A 17,530-nucleotide genomic window follows, 5' to 3' on the forward strand; every position below is an offset into this window, starting at 1 on the left:
GATCATTTCTGAAGCACTCTGCACAAAATGTAATTATATTAATGGTCTATCATCAATGAGTAGCATTAAATCCACAAATGAAATGCACCTACGTAAAAAAAACACAGATCCAACGTGTGTAGATGAATGCTTAGCTCAAAACGACAGTGTGTCCCAGCAGGAAGTGAAAAGCATCGATTTGTTGACCATCAAATCTTGAGTGGGAGGTGGGGTCCACAATAAGAAATGCTTAATTTTAGTTCTTATTGAATGTCATTGTAATGCCCAAAACATTGGTTTTCTAACATTGTCTATGATTTGGCTAAAATTGTTTTATTTTCCTTTTCATTTTAGAATTTAGATGTATTTTTATGTTGCTAGCTCTTAAGGAGGCTGTTTCTAAACAAATGGTTCATGGAAGGTTTTTAATGAGTCGAAAATGTTTCCAAAAATATTTTTGGGAATATGAAAAAAGTACTTGAATTATATAAATAAATGTCTGAATTCTAGGGTGTGTTAAATATGAAATGAACACATTTGTCAAATGTTTTTTGGGCCAGAATATCCTGGTACTGGTTTCAATTCAAAATAATTTCAGTGGCTTTGGGTAAAAAATGGGGAAAGCCAAGTTTGGAAGCATATTAAAAGTTTTGAATGCACATATTACAACCTCTATCAGCTGATTCATAGGCTACACATATTACAACCTGTGAGCCATCATTCATATCTTATACATAATCCAAGCCATTATTCACACATATTCATCCTATACATACATGTTTGTACAGTCAAGACTAGAAGACAACAATCTCACACACATACAGTACGTGAATAAATACCTTCACATGTTTGACTTGCCCAGGAATCTATTGTGAATTGCGTACTTACTTCCGGTTGTAGTGAAGTATTCAGGCTGGTAACTTGGCTTGCTTGTCAGGGTCTTGCTGCCATTGACCTCTTGTGTCTTCAGCAAAACGGAGGCGATGGTCTGGAAGTTGCTGTTGTAGGATAGTGTGATGAGCAAGTGTAGGAGGAGACGCTTGCTGTGCTCAAACACCTCGGGACGGTAGTGATCCATGCCTGGTGGTGGAAAAACATTATAAACATTTTAGTCATTTCGCAGATGCTCTTAAGGGCTTTAGTCAAGGCCACAATGTCAGAGATTCCACCCCATAGGCTCTGGGAATAGAACCTTTTGATCAGTGGCCCAAAGTTCTAATAATCATACCAAGAAAGAGAGCGTGGAGCAACAACGGTAGGTGCAGGGCCCAGTCTTCAGTCACACTGTGGTCAACCACAATCTCGGTCATGAAGATCACTGCAATGTTACACCTGGACACATGAACAATGTACATCATTTAAAGATGCATTTCCAGGCATGTTGTTAGGAGAGGACTGACATTTTTATCTTACACTTTTTTTGTTATCTTCATCAAGGGTGAAAACCACTGCCAAAGTGTTTGCCAATACACCACATGAAAAACAACAACACCACACCAACTACATCGGATATAATACAGTGCACTATATACAGTAGGGAGGGACAATGGAATGTAATGGAATATTAAACATGCCTAGCATAGGAGCTTATCACTGGGAACTAAGAAGATCATGGAATCAGAACCTTTTCTGTTTATCATCAGAGATTAGCTCTTTTACACTGTATCCACCTGAAGAGATGCATGGTTCATGTTCCTTTCCTCTGCCACAATGACATCAACCAATGGTCAAACAAATGGTTTTGAAAAGAGGGACCAGGTGGAAACATGGGGAAAAGCTTCTAACAATAGCCCTCTGTAGCTGTCATATCTCAAATGCCTCACATACACGGCGTAGTATTTCATACTAGGGGTGTTGCGATACACCGGTATTGACGATAACACTGATAAAAAAAAAATAATGTATGTACTTATATCATGTTAATAATACACATGATGATTCACTAGGCGAAACTGAAATGTTTTTTTCTACAAAAAACCCTCTCGGTTTTTCGATACCTTATTCATGTCACTTATACACAAGCGATCCATTTGCTTAAACAAGGAGACTGGACCTATGTATTGGCGTTGAAATCAACTTGTTAGCCCCACTAGAACCCCCGAGAGAGATCCGCAAAGACACATCGTTTTTGTAGCCTATTCACAAAAAAAACTCCTTTCGGGCTTTCTTTAGCTTATTTTTGTCAGCTATAGACAAACGATGTATGTGCTTAAACTACAGGTCGGGACCTATACACTAGAGTTTGAATTAAAGCCTTTTTGTAACCTATTCACTAGGTGAAAATGTTTTGTGTTAGGCCTTGTGGGTCTTTTGTTTATCAGTTAATGGATACTGAAAAGGCAACCAGATTAAGTGTAATTGTTCTTTTTTTATATGTACAGTTATGGTTACTCCACCTCCATACATTTGTATTTTGAGTGTAATTCATTTACCAAAAAAGAGAAAAACAAAACATTATACAAAGTTGAAGATTAACTTAACTTTATAAATTATATACATTTGAAGATCACATTTTCTAGATACTGCAATAATATTATTACCGTGAATTATTTTGGCCACGATAATCGTGTAGTAAAAATTTGATATTGTGACCGCCCTATTTCATACACACATGCGTCTGCATGTGTACCTGTGTAGAGGCCCTCTAGGAGTGATGGTTTCAGGGAGGTAGTCGACCAGAGGAGCCCAGCAGCCTCTGTTGACCGGCATCGGCAGAGGGACTGGCTGATTGGTCTCCACAACACTTATCAACCAACCAGCATACGGTGGAATGGGTTCACCTAGGGGTAACGCAGGACGTCAAAAGTGGGTTAACAGTTGGGCACACATGGGCATATATAGAACACAAAATATATTACAGCTGGTACCTTCCCTGTTTCCCTTTGTTTCAAAACAACTAATTGTGTATAGTTTAGACAACACAGCCCTCTTTGCATTTAGCACTTTGACCCTATCTCTCCCCAGAAAGTACAACCAAAATTGGGTTTTTGTGTCATTGGCTGTTTCTGTTGCATCTGTGGAATCTGAACATTAACAATTACAATGTGAATGTACATTTCATTGAATGTACATCAGAAACCTCTCTGTTTAGATTATCTCTCTGTAGGTTGTGCTCTGATAAGCACAGGAATGTTTACATTGACCATTTGGCATGGGGTTACTTTCTTGGAAACCTGATCTTTGCTAGGTAGACACACCCTTCAATGTATATATCAGCTTGTAACCAACATTACAGTGAGAAGATAATGGAACATTCATCAAATGACATCTGTGCTGCAATTTTCCAATAAACTTGTGTGAACTTTTCCCTTGATTTGATACAGGTTTTACATTATTTGACCACTGTACGTAACCGCTGATTTCTAACACATCCAATAGGTATCACTGCCAGTTCATTCAGAGGATCTCCTCAGATCTCCCAAACAATCATGCATAATCAATGGTCCTGACCTAGATATCCATCCTAAGAATTCCTGATGAGCAGCCTATACTTTTTACCACATAGTTTGGCCCCCATGCTAGCATCAATATCTTAAAGTGTCATTCAAAACATACATACAGTACTAGACCAGCAGTGTGTCAACAGTGAGGGTTGCCAAACCCAAATGGTCGGCCCCAATTTATTAGCAGCAGCCCTAAACTGATTTTGGATTTAGGCTACAAACAAGCTGTAAAATGCCAAAGGAAGAAAAAACTCAGATGCATCTGCCCTAAAGTTGGTGAGTGAAATAAATGGGACTACACTTGAGAAGTACTACAGTGGTGAAAACAAGCATTTGATACACTGCCGATGTTACAGGTTTTCCTATTTACAAAGCATGTATAAGTCTGTAATTTTTATCATGGGTACATTTCAACAGTGAAAGACGGAATCTAAAACAAAAATCCAGAAAATCACATTGTATGATTTTTAAATAATTAATTAGCATTTTATTGCATGACATAAGTATTTGAAGACCTACCAACCAGTAAGAATTCCAGCTCTCACAGACCTGTTTCTTTTTCTTTAAGAAGCCCTCCTGTTCTCCACTCATTACCTGTATTAACTGCACCTGTTTGAACTCGTTACCTGTATAAAAGACACCTGTCCAGACACTCAGTCAAACAGACACCAACCTCTCCACAATGGCCAAGACCAGAAAGCTGTGTAAGGAAATCAGGGATAAAATTGTAGACCTGCACAAGGCTGGGATGGGCTACAGGACAACAGGCAAGCAGCTTGGTGAGAAGGCAACAACTGTTGGCACATTTATTAGAAAATGGAAGAAGTTCAAGATGACGGTCAATCTCCCTCGTTCTAGGGCTTCATGCAAGATCTCACCTCGTGGGGCATCAATGATCATGAGGAAGGTGAGGGATCAGCCCAGAACTACACGGCAGGACCTGGTCAATAACCTGAAGAGAGCTGGGACCACAGTGGGACCACAGTGTGTTACTAAGAAAACCATTAGTAACACACTACGCCATCATGGATTAAAATCCTGCAGCGCACGCAATGTCTCCCTGCTCAAGCCAGCGCATGTCCAGGACCGTCTGAAGTTTGTCAATGACCATCTGGATGATCCAGAGGAGGAATGGGAGAAGGTCATGTGGTCTGATGAAACAAAAAGAGCTTTTTGGTCTAAACTCCACTCGCCGTGTTTGGAGGAAGAAGGATGAGTACACCCCCAATAACACCATCCCAACCGTGAAGCATGGAGGTGGAAACATCATTCTTTGGGAATGCTTCTCTGCAAAGGGGACAGGACGACTGCACCGTATTGAGGAGAGGATGGATGGGGCCATGTATCACGAGATCTTGGCCAACAACCTCCTTCCCTCAGTAAGAAGATGGGTCGTGCCTGGGTCTTCCAGCATGACAAAGAAACACACAGCCTGGGCAACTAAGGAGTGGCTCCGTAAGAAGCATCTCAAGGTCCTGGAGTGGCCTAGCCAGTCTCCAGACCTGAACCCAATAGAAAATCTTTGGAGGGAGCTGAAAGTCCATATTGCCCAGAGACAGCCCCGAAACCTGAAGGATCTGGAGAAGGTCTGTATGGAGGAGTGGGCCAAAATCCCTGCTGCAGTGTGTGCAAACCTGGTCAAGAACTACAGGAAACGTATGATCTCTGTAATTGCAAACAAAGGTTTCTCTACCAAATATTAAGTTATGCTTTTCTGATGTATCAAATACTTATGTCATGCAATAAAATGCTAATTAATACTAATAAATAATATTAATACAATGTGATTTTGTGGATTTTTGTTTTAGATTCTGTAACTCACAGTTGAAGTTATGATAAATATTATATGATAAAATATGATAAATATTACAGACTTCTACATGCTTTGTAAGTGGGAAAACCTGCAAAATCGGCAGTGTATCAAATACGTGTTCTCCCCACTGTATCTGTGTGGACAAAGGGGGCTATGGGAAATTTGTTTTTGGAAGTGTTTGTTTAGAGAATATTAATTGATTAATTAAATGACATTGTATAAAATGTGTATCAAAATTTGAATATTTTCACATACAAGACATACATTTATTTACTCACACTTATCTTCATCGTAGGAGCCTCCAGAACTGTTGCTGTATCGAGACTCCAGACGGCTGTGGTTCCGCATGATGTTATTCAGCCTGGGATTCCAAAGGGGAGAGGTCATGGGATATTTGCCATGACTGATGCACCTCTATTACATTCCCCCACCAGGTCCCAGATTTCCTTGGTTACATTTACACAGCCACACCAAATCAGATTATTCATATAATGTTGTAAATTATTTACAAAAAATTTTACCAATCAGATCAGATATTTAAAAACATTTGATCTGATTGTTCAAAAGATCAGTGTCTCCTATTATGTTAATGCAGACAGCCCAATCCGACCAGTAGACACCATTTTTAAACATGATCTTATATAATTGGTCAATTGACCATTCATTGGACAAAATACCAGAATAGGGAAGCCTGTGTAAGTAGAGCCATACCGCAATTTGACAAGATCCATGGTTGTTGCTATATCAAACTACCAATAATAGTTATCTAAACAGTACAAAGAAATTTGAGATCAGGCCCCAAGTGCTGTATTGTGCTGCAGTACCTTTCTTCATTATCCTTTGCTGCTTTAGTGTCATCTGTGCCAGGGATTTTCTCCTGGCCGCCAACTACAGTGTTACTACTGGATGTTGTTCCTAAGAAAGTAGAAATATATATAATTAATGTTTTGCAGACACAAGTAATCATACATAAATGGGGTGTAACAGTACACATGTTTATTCGAAATGAAGCACGGTTCAGCTAGGTTTGTAAACCCAAATACACAAAAATCGTAACTATTACGAATTAAAACATTTCAAAAGCGACTGGCAAGTAGACTACTCATAAGAGTCACCAAGTGTGGATCTGGGGTGTGTTAGTTACAATAAAAATGTTTTGATTAACAAGCAAATTAAAATGTGTAGGGAGCTGCCTTTGTTTTGTAAATATATGTTAGAAAAATACACCGATCAGCCATAACATTATGACCACCTGCCTAATATTGTGTGGGTCCCTGTTTTGCCGCCAAAACAGCCCTGACCGTCAAGGCATGGACTCCACTAGACCTCTGAAGGTGTGCTGTGGTATCTGGCACCAAGACGTTAGTAGCAGATCCTTTAAGTCCTGTAAGTTATGATGTGGGGCCTCCATGGATCGGGCCTTTTTGTCCAGCACCTCCCACAGATGCTCGATAAGATTGAGATCTGGGGAATTTGGAGGCCAAGTCAAAACCTTGAAGTTGTTATGTTCCTCAAACCATTCTTGAACCATTTTTGCTTTGTGGCAGGGTGCATTGTCCTGCTGAAAGAAGCCAGTGACATCAAGGAATACCGTTGCCATGAAAGGGTTCACATGGTCTGCAACAATGCTCCAGGTACGTGGTATGTGTCAAAGTAACATCCACATGAATGGCAGGACCCAGGGTTTCCCAGCAGAACATTGCCCCAAGCATCACAATTCCTTGGCTGACTTGCCTCCTTCCCATAGTACATCCTGGTGCCATGTGTTCTTCTGGTAAGCGACGCACACGCACCCAGCCATCCATGTGATGTAAAAGGAAACATGATTCATCAAACCAGGAAACCTTCTTCCATTGCTCCGTGGTCCAGTTCTGATTCTCACATGCCCACTGTAGGTGCTTTCGGCAGTGGACAGGTCAGCATGGGCACCCTGACTGGTCTGCAGCTACGCAGCCCCATACGCATCAAACTGACCTTTCAATAAGTACCAGCATTAACTTTTTCAGCAATCTGAGCTACAGTAGCTCGTCTGATGGATTGGACCACACAGGCCAGCCATCGCTCCCCACATGCATCAAGGGGCCTTGGCTACCCATGACCCTGTCGCTGGTTCAACTTTTCCTTCCTTGGACAACTTTTGATAGGTACTGACCTCTGCACACTGACCGGGAACACCCCACAAGGGCTGCAGTTTTGGAGATGCTCTGACCCAGTCATCTAGTTATCACAACTTGGCCCTGGTTGAAGTAGCTCAGATCCTTACGCTTGCCCATTTTTCCTGCTTCTAACACATCAACTTTGAGGACAGAATGTTCACTTGCTGCCTAATATATCCCACTGTCAGGTACCATGATAACGAGATTATCAGTGTTATTCACTTCACATGTCAGTGGTCATAATGTTAATGCTGATCGCTGCATGTGTGTTCATGTTGCATGCAGCCTGAACTGAGCTGTCCTGTCCTGTACATGGATGCTAGTTGATGTGTCTGTCAACTGACTCAAATGTAAAACAATTTGCTGGCATGTCCATCCTGACTGTAATTGTTCTTGTAGAGGCATGCGTTTATTTCAGAGTCTTTGTTATCGCTTGTGTTGGTGCATAGTATCTGTGCGTTTACCTGAGGCGGCGGTGGAGGTCTTGTTGGTAGCAGTGAAGCAGTAGAAAGGTGGGTTGTCACAGTGCTGCACTACAGGGTTGACTGGATCTGTCTGCTGCAGCTCAAACAGCAGCTCCTCCATGGTCTGAATGGTGTTGTTCCGACACAGGTAGATCACTACCTTCTTGATCTAAATCATCCACATACATAAACAAACAAATACACGCAGACAGTAGAGAGACAGGGTTAGTTCTCTGGTATTGTATTTAGGTTTAGTTCATTGAATTGTTCTAAGGCTTTGGGGCTAAATTTAGTTGTCTGCATGCTTCTATGGTATTGGGATTGAAGTTCAGTCTACAGAAAGTGTGTGCTGGAATAGTAGCAGCGGAATTAAGCAAGGCCACCATTTCTAATGACTTACAACCCAAACCCAGACTATGCTGACCAATGCTAGTATTTTACATATTTATTGATCTTTTGCTAATAACATTTCCAAGCTGACTTAATTTTAAAATAACATATTGATAAAAAGATCAGAATCGGGCTGCCGTGTGTACTGCCTAAATCTCTCTGGATAGGTGCATGTCCTAAAGTATTGAAAAGTACTGTAAATCTATATTGCAGTCGAACGGCAGCCAACTTACATAAGGCAGGAGGGTAGTGTCACTGCTCACGCCACACAGGCTGATGAGGAACTGTAGGGTAGTCCTTAGGTTGTTGCTCCACCTGTCATTATTTACCAGAGCATTCCAGGCGTTCTCCATCTCTGGTCCAGGGATTTCATCTCCGTACTGACAGGACAGTGCAGGGTTTCAGCAATTTGTAACATTAATAACAGAATGAACTTCAACTGCGCAAAACATACAGTGTATGCAGTCATATGTTATATGATTGCTATTGTGCTAAGTGTTATTACTCCCATGATTGAAGTATGTCATCTGCTTTTCAATGCGCGCAAACACACACAGATTTTAAATGCTTTATTTGAATCCACATAAAATGTATATTAACTTAGAATCCAAACAATACAATACATGCACTGACACTCAATGAAACAAATAGCACCTTGACCACACAGCATGGTGACACTGAGCATAACCCTGCTAGTCTTATGTATACCCGCAATCTGAAGGCCACCCAGAGCCAGCCTATGTATGTGGCCTAGGCTCCCAATATTGCACCATAAGCCAGCCCGTGATGCAGGAAGGCCTGACGAAGGAAGCTGTTTTTTCAGAACCTTGTCAGCTAAGGTCTGCATCATTTATCATTTCCACTTTCAGCCCACTTACGAAAGAAGCCCACACACACACACACACAAAACACACAGATCTCACCTTGGCTGTCATGAACATGAGGTTGTTGAGGACTAACAAAGTGGCCTGCAGCGAACCCCAGCCCGTTCCCCTCAAGGTTTGGTGGGAGACCTGTCTTGGGGTGCTGCCAGTCCGGCCTGGGGTCTCTTCCTCAGGGCTGCAGGGGCCGGAGACGGGGGGCAGCAGACTGCTGTCCATCAGCTCAATGTTGGAGAGCCAAGGCAGAAGGTAGGTCAGCATGATCTGACGACCATTGGGGTGGGTCGTTGGGAAACGCTGACTCACCTCTGTTAAAGGAGACAGCAGTATAATGGTAACAGAGCAGCACAGAAACTGTAAATTAATTAATACAAAGTATATATACACTCACCTAAAGGATTATTAGGAACACCATACTAATACTGTGTTTGACCCCCTTTCTCCTTCAGAACTGCCTTAATTCTACGTGGCTTTGATTCAACAAGGTGCTGAAAGCATTCTTTAGAAATGTTGGCCCATATTGATAGGATAGCATCTTGCAGTTGATGGAGATATGTGGGATGCACATCCAGGGCACGAAGCTCCTGTTCCACCACATCCCAAAGATGCTCTATTGGGTTGAGATCTGGTGACTGTGGGGGCCATTTCAGTACAGTGAACTCATTGTCATGTTCAAGAAACCAATTTGAAATTATTCGAGCTTTGTGACATGGTGCATTATCCTGCTGGAAGTACCCATCAGAGGATGGGTACATGGTGGTCATTAAGGGATGGACATGGTCAGAAACAATGCTCAGGTAGGCCGTGGCATTTAAACGATGCCCAATTGGCACTAAGGGGCCTAAAGTGTGCCAAGAAAACATCCCCCACACCATTACACCACCACCAGCCTGCACAGTGGTAACAAGGCATGATGGATCCATGTTCTCAATGTTTATACCAAATTCTGACTCTACCATCTGAATGTCTCAACAGAAATCGAGACTCATCAGACCAGGCAACATTCTTCCAGTCTTCAACTGTCCAATTTTGTCCATACCTCGGTTGTAACGAGTGGTTATTTCAGTCAAAGTTGCTCTTCTATCAGCTTGAATCAGTCGGCCCATTCTCCTCTGACCTCTAGCATCAACAAGGCATTTTCACCCACAGGACTGCCGCAATTCTGGATGTTTTTCCCTTTTCACACCATTCTTTGTAAACCCTAGAAATGGTTGTGTGTGAAAATCCCAGTAACTGAGCAGATTGTGAAATACTCAGACCGGCCCGTCTGGCACCAACAACTATGCCACGCTCAAAATTGCTTAAATCACCTTTCTTTCCCATTCTGACATTCAGTTTGGAGTTCAGGGAATTGTCTTGACCAGGACCACACCCCTAAATGCATTGAAGCAACTGCCATGTGATTGGTTGATTAGATAATTGTATTAATGAGAAATTGAACAGGTGTTCCTAATAATCCTTTAGGTGAGTGTACATTGCTTTGGCCTTATTATGGACAGGGAGGACCTGCTTGTAGATCAGCACTACTCTGGAAAACTTGATACATACAAGCCCTAGGGTCCTTATGGGTTAGAAAACAAAATATGCTTGCCAGAGAAAAGCTTACCTGAGAAAAGAGGCAGCGTGAGCTCTGGGTACATTCTAGCTAATTGCTGTGAGAGCAGGGACAGAGAGACACTGTAAAGGGGGGGCAGAGGTCCATGGGTCCCATACAAGATATTAGTGGACTTCTGGTCTGCTATCTTCTTGGAATACACAAACAGCTTCACCTCCAGAATCTGATTATCAAGCAAGATTATTCATATTGTTAGTGCAAGACATTATCAATTGGTTGGGGACAAGTTATGGTTCAGTCCATTTTAATTAAATCAATACAAACTTCAAACTGTTGTGCCCTTCAAAGCAGGCCTTATAAAAATAATGTAGTTGGTCTAGCTTTTCTCCTAAGCTTTAATCACAATATAGTAAAATCCAATATAGTACTGCTATTCATGTGTTAATTTTTTTTGTGTGTATTTTTTTACTTTTTTTCATAAAATGCTTTTTACAAATGCAGTAAAATACATTATAAGACTATCTAATGAAGTATTACCCAGTGGTTTTGGTCCTCACCTGCATTAGCTGCATTGAGATTTCATAGATTTCCCTGCTGGTATCTGATGCCTTGAAAAGCACCAAGTTCAACAAAGTCACAATGTCACATGGGTAGTTTCTGGAAGTGAAGGTTGATCAAGAATAATATTTGGTAACACTTCACAGTTTGATCATTAAATTATAATGCATTATATGACTTGTCATGGGCAGGTACAGTATGCCTTAATGTTTATAAATCCTCTCAGATAACTGAAAAAATAATAATTGAGTAAGTTGAAATAACATATTACATGCATAAAATGTATAAAACAATAAGAAGGTAAAATGTTTATTAACTTTATAGTTGCTGTCATAGAAGTTCCAACTGATGTTGTCTTTGGTGCCTACCTGCTTCCACAAACAGTGGCGATGGCCTTGAAGCAGCCAGAGGCCAGCTGGTAGGAGCCAGTGAAGCAGCGGTCGACAGCCCAGTTAAACAAGTTGACCTGGTCAGCATTCAACTCCAGCAGCAGAATCACTACCTCACAACCTAGCTGGTGCACCTTGTGGTCAATGACAGGTGGTCAGACAGGATAGTATATCTACAATCAGGGCATGTATTCCTGTATGATGTCCTTGTTTGTGTTCACCACCAACTACTTTGAATTGCCAAAATCACTAGCTTACAATGTTGCTGTGCAATAACCAATAAAGAAGTGCAAGCACACACAAATTATTCCATACTAAGTACATCCGTTTAAGAAGATTAACAACTAAGATTTAAAATGTGTCTACCTTTTTTGAAAGCATTAAATTAAACAAGATTAGTCTGAAAGCATTGTATAGATCTAATCTCTCATAGGAGGATGAATTAATTGGTCTGGTCTACCTGTCCGGATATTACTGTTGATTCCAAAGCTAAAGAACACTAATCTGGTCCCAACTCTGTTTCTACAGTAATGCTGACAAGAGCTTTAACAGTTGGCAAGAGAGCACAAAAATGTAAAACCAGGCTTTGAAATATCACATACTCGTAGGTCCTGGCAGGCTAGTATGTTATCCAGCCACTTATAGAGGTATCCGTCTGGGGATAGTCCAACGTTGTCAAACACAGGTCCACAGCATAGCACCGCAGACATGGCCTGGAGGAACATACAAACACTTTAAAACAAGTATAAGAACCCTTTTAGTAGAAGAACCCATTTAATAACCTTTCTTTTGGTTTGACCTGGACTGTTTTTGGGACCTTTTCTTGAAAGAATGCAGGACATGGCACTGATCACATGTAGTAGGACACTAGTCAAACCCAGAATGATATCCGACACTTCAAAAGATTGATGTATATAGCTTTCATTCCATCACCATGTCGGAACTAGCACTAACCATGAAAGTTCCTAAAAAGGACTGCTTTGTACGGTGGCCCAGAAGTGCCAAACGGTATAACACACCCCCAACAAAAATACACTCCTCAATAAGGCAAAACACAACTACTAGTACAATTACACAACCCCAGTAAAAATACTCAACCCCAATAGTACAAAACATAACAACAATTAAAAATAAAGTTGCAAGCAACCATGGGATGGTTCTCCTGTGACATGGCTAGCATGGGGTTGCAGCCATAACAACAGTGTAATCATATGGAATCAGAAATAAACCCATTGTAAGAACTTTAACATTATTTTTTCACTGGTCAGCCATGTTGTCCACCCATTTTGTATTATTTCTCTTAGTTTTTAACACCCTATAAGGTAACATCTGTAAGACACATGTATGCTGCTGGCTACGTCAAACAGAGTTATTGTTTTTTTAAGAAAAGTTTTATAGGTTTCATGACATTTTAACACTACAAGAAATCCAAGATGGCGGACATGATAGGTCCTTGATGCAATTTTGTACCTCATGGGGAATGAGGCATGTCCACAAAGAATCAGCATTCTAGGTCAATTGGGGTGGAAATGTCATCAGTGTGGAAGAAATGCATGAAGGTATTGTCAGTGGCACCCCCTGTGGAGGAATCGGGGCAGGTGCCTATGTGGTAGATAAACATGGTCAATATTTTCAGTGCACCAATATTGTATTCACAAATTAAATGTATGTATCCAGAATTTTTACAATGGTCAGCTAATTTGTCCGTCAACTTGTATTTCATCTCAAAGCTTTTTACACCCAATAGGGAGACATGTATAACACACATGTATGCCACTGGACAGGTGAATTGGAATTATTGTTGAGTAGAAGTGAATGTTTATAGGGGACGAATGTGTAGCAGGAGCACGTCAGGTATTCTTAAATAATAAATAACCACAGATGCACTTGGAGTGGAGATGATGGACAAAAAATGAAAAATAATTGACTGGATAGCATGAAAAATGCGATTCAAGGCACTCATGTGGATTTAAAGTTAAAAAGCCTTTAATGTACTAGCAAAATGTTCATACAAAAACACAACCTGTTTCATCTTATGCCTTCATCAGGGTGTCAATACCACAGTTGAAACAAGCAATTATATAGCCTTCAAACACCTGTTTCAAACAAATACAAAAACTTACACCATTTGGCCACTAGGATCCAGAAAGATAACATAATATTGAAACACAATCACACATGGGCTGTGTTCAATAGTATAATTTTTTATAGGTTTTGCCCAAATTTCCACTGTATAGAAAAATCCAAGATGGCGGACTACATGGTTTCTTGAGGCTTTTTTCTTCATCATGACAAATTAGGCATGCAACACAATGAATCAGGTAAAACGGGGTGGAAATGCCATCATTTTGAAATCTGCAATTGGAATCCTGTATTGTTTTTGCTATTTGAATCCTGGTGGATGAATCAGGGCGGATGTGGTTGAGGTAGTTACTCTGGGGCTATAGCTTAAGTTGGCAAAGTTAAGAAAAAGTTACCAAGGACTTTTTATGTTATTAAGCAGTATAGGCCAAAATAATAATAATAATAATGATTACAATAGGGTTTCTCCTACTGGAGAACCCCTAATAATAATACCAATAGGATTTCCCCTATTGTTATTATTATTGTATAATTATTATTGTATACAAAACAACATTAAGTCAAAATGGAAAGGGTAGGTACAAGACGGTCATCGCTGATTATATGCACAGCCCGTTATTTAGGCTGAATGGGAAATTATAGTAGCTAGCTGTTCAGCTACAGCTTCAAAGAGGCAAAAATAATTGATATTAGATTAGATTAAACTTTGTCATCTAACAGTATGAATGCAGTACAACGAAATGCATTTAGCATCTAACCAGAAGTAAAAATAGAAGAGGTCAGGAAAAGTGTTAAGTAAAGTGTATGTAACAACTAGAATTTATACACCGATCAGCCATTATGCCATTAAGACCACTGACAGGTGAAGTGAATAACACGGATAATCTCATTATCATGGCACCTGTCAGTGGATGGGATATATTAGGCAAGTAAACATTCTGTCCTCAAAGTTGATGTGACAGAAGCAGAAGAAATGGGCAAGCGTAAGGATCTGAGCAACTTTGACAAGGGCCAAATTGTGATGGCTAGACGACTGGTTCAGAGCATCTCCAAAACTGCAGCCCTTGTGGTCCAAGGAAAGGAAAAGCGGTGACAGGGTCATGGGTGGTCAAGGCTCACTGATGCAGCTGGGGAGCGAAAGCTGGCCCGTGTGTTCCGATCCAACAGACGAACTACTGCAGCTCAAATTACTGAAATGTAATGCTGGTACTGATAGAAAGGTCAGACCACACAGTGCATTGCCGTTTGTTCCGTATGGGGCTGCGTAGTCACAGACCAGTCATGGTGACCATGCTTACCCCTGTCCATTGCCAAAAGCGCCTACAATAGGCACGTGAGCATCAGAACTAGACCACGGAGCAATAGAAGAAGGCAATGGTATTCCCTGATAGCATTGGCTTCTTTCAGCAAGATAATGTGCCCTGCCACAAGCAAAAATGGTTCAGAAATGGTTTGAGGAACACAAAAATGAGTTCAAGTTGTGGACTTGGCCTCCAAATTCCCCAGATCAAAATCCAATCGATTATTTGTGGGATGTGCTGGACAAACAAGTCCGATCCATGGAGGCCCCACCTTGCAACATACAGGACTTAAAGGATCTGCTGTTAATGTCTTGGTGCCAGATACCACAGCACACCTTCAGAGGTCTGGTGGAGTCCGGGCCTCGAGGGGTCGGGGCTGTTTTGGCAGCAAAAGGGGGACCTACACAAAATTAAGCAGGTGGTCATAATGTTATGGCTGATCAGTGTAGATGTGCAATGAAGGCAAATACAGTGCAAAATGCAATTCTAAATTAGCAATGAAGGGAAATAGGGAGGGCAGAAAATTTACAAATGTACAAGTATTAAGTATATGTAGGTGCAAGTGGGATGAATAGTTGTGCGATGAGACAAATGCAAGTACAAATGGTAACTGTGCAATGGAGCAAGTTGGAGGTGTAAGGTAGTCTGTGCAACTGAAATGCAGGGATAGCAGCAATGATGTTCCCGAGGTAGACATGTGCATGTTACATCTGAAAAAAGGAAAAGCAAGTACAATGGCAATTCTATATGTGCAGTGCAGGCAAATTGAAGGTGCAAGATGGCATGGGCAACTGAAATGCAGGGATAGCAGCAATGAGGTTCCCAAGGTAGACATGTGCATGTAACATTTGTGGAATTTAATTAATAATGTAGTATTTTAATAGATTATGAAGGTATGTATGTTTCATTGGAAGTTATATGTGCCTAGGTAAGAGAGCAATAGGAACATCTGTGTTAAGATTCTCTCTTTCAGTAGGCTGTGCTCTGGTAACCACAGGAATGTTTACATAGACCCTCTGGCATGGGGGTTATCGTCTTGGAAACATGATCTTTGCCAGGTAGACACACCCTTCAATTTATATATCAGCCTGTAACCAGCATTACAGTGGGAACATTCTGGAACATTAATAATGCAGCAACTCAGTAACTCTGCTGCATTATTCCAAAAAACACAATGTTTTTTCTCCCTTGATTTGTGCGGGATCTCTATTATTTAACCACTATAGGTAACCGCTAAATTCTAACGGTTGGTGCTGTGAGCCGTATGTTTGGACTTTCGATTCAATCGAAAATCTACAGTTTTTGCTAAAAGTCCTGAGACTATGAAGCTGACTGCGCGCACCCGCAAGAACGTTGGATTTTCTGTTCTTGGTTCCAGTGAACAGCCGACCAGTTGGGTAGTCGAAAACCTACACCATTTAACAACCAAATAAATTAATGCTATAGCTTTGGTAGTCCACGGAGTCTTAGTAAGTCCCTGACTAGGCCACGATTAATATCGTGAAACTCTCTAAGGGTGGATAGGTTTGAGAGAAGAGCTAAACTGTATTTCATTGACAAAGCCAACTGTTTTAGACGATAATAAAGTGATTTGTACAAGTAAAATATAATGCTGTCCAGTGGTACAAATACGACAGGAGGACTGCAGCCTCTGACACGCATGCGCACATGTTTAAATATCATGGTGCCAGTAGGATACCATCAAGAAATGAAAAGGATGACTAGAATCGAAATCAATGCCTGGAATCAAAATCGTCAGAAAGGAAAAGTTTTCCATCCAAGCAAGATGGATTCAGAAGAAGTTGTATATAGACAGATGGAGAGTGTGGTCCATATTAATCGAAACGACAAAGGAAAGTTAAGATGGCCGAGAGGATAACAGTTGAAAGGTGGGAAAAGGAGACAAAAGAAACAATCAAAATGGACGGGGATGCATTTTGTTTATCCATCTGGCCGAACGACACCAGTCACAAGATGGAATCTTTGTCATGGGACTCTGGAATCATGGATGATACAAGGAACTGACCTGAGCTTTTATAATCTTTGATTAAGAGTTCTTAAAGTTCTAAAAATGTATCGTACCTAAACATTAAGTGAAGCTGGAACTTATCAAGGAAACCTGATCACGTTCCTTGTTAATTCCTGGTCTATTTAATTGAATATTACATGTAGTTTGAAAAGCACTTTGGTAAATATAATGTTTTAATAGGCATTCAGGTGAGCCTGTTTTGTTCTGTCATGCTTGAACATGTTTTAATAGGTATTCAAGAAATAGTCAGTTTTTTTGTGCTTTGTCATGTCATTAAGAGTCAAACGCATTTACTGCATTGATAATGTTTTATTTCCATGAGGCCTCCACTAAGGGGGTAACCACAATGTGGTTAGGCGTTTACCAGGCCCACCGCATGGTAATTTGCTGCCACGTGTGGAGCTGTTACTGAAAAATCTGAAATTTGTACAATCATTTCTAATCTGATAAAATAGTCTTGTGGTTTTCTTACAAAATGTTAAAATGTTGT

General features: G+C 40.7%; 1 protein-coding gene across 6 annotated transcripts in view; it reads right to left on the reverse strand.

The window, feature by feature from the left end:
* frya (furry homolog a (Drosophila)) overlaps nucleotides 1–17,530 on the reverse strand; it is a 190,521-nt gene that overhangs the window by 43,803 nt on the left and 129,188 nt on the right. For all 6 annotated transcript variants that reach the window (XM_020044499.2, XM_020044498.2, XM_013133157.3 and 3 more), the window contains exons 29-40: nucleotides 12,231–12,341; nucleotides 11,608–11,762; nucleotides 11,239–11,338; nucleotides 10,733–10,904; nucleotides 9,169–9,434; nucleotides 8,479–8,625; nucleotides 7,856–8,024; nucleotides 6,060–6,150; nucleotides 5,514–5,596; nucleotides 2,609–2,759; nucleotides 1,208–1,311; nucleotides 868–1,059 (exon numbers count right to left, since the gene is read on the reverse strand). In XM_020044499.2, the coding sequence (XP_019900058.2) occupies nucleotides 868–1,059; nucleotides 1,208–1,311; nucleotides 2,609–2,759; nucleotides 5,514–5,596; nucleotides 6,060–6,150; nucleotides 7,856–8,024; nucleotides 8,479–8,625; nucleotides 9,169–9,434; nucleotides 10,733–10,904; nucleotides 11,239–11,338; nucleotides 11,608–11,762; nucleotides 12,231–12,341 (1,741 nt within the window). The remainder of the gene's footprint in view (nucleotides 1–867; nucleotides 1,060–1,207; nucleotides 1,312–2,608; nucleotides 2,760–5,513; nucleotides 5,597–6,059; nucleotides 6,151–7,855; nucleotides 8,025–8,478; nucleotides 8,626–9,168; nucleotides 9,435–10,732; nucleotides 10,905–11,238; nucleotides 11,339–11,607; nucleotides 11,763–12,230; nucleotides 12,342–17,530) is intronic.

This window comes from Esox lucius, chromosome 1, assembly GCF_011004845.1.
Source record: "Esox lucius isolate fEsoLuc1 chromosome 1, fEsoLuc1.pri, whole genome shotgun sequence".
Lineage (NCBI taxonomy): Eukaryota > Metazoa > Chordata > Actinopteri > Esociformes > Esocidae > Esox > Esox lucius.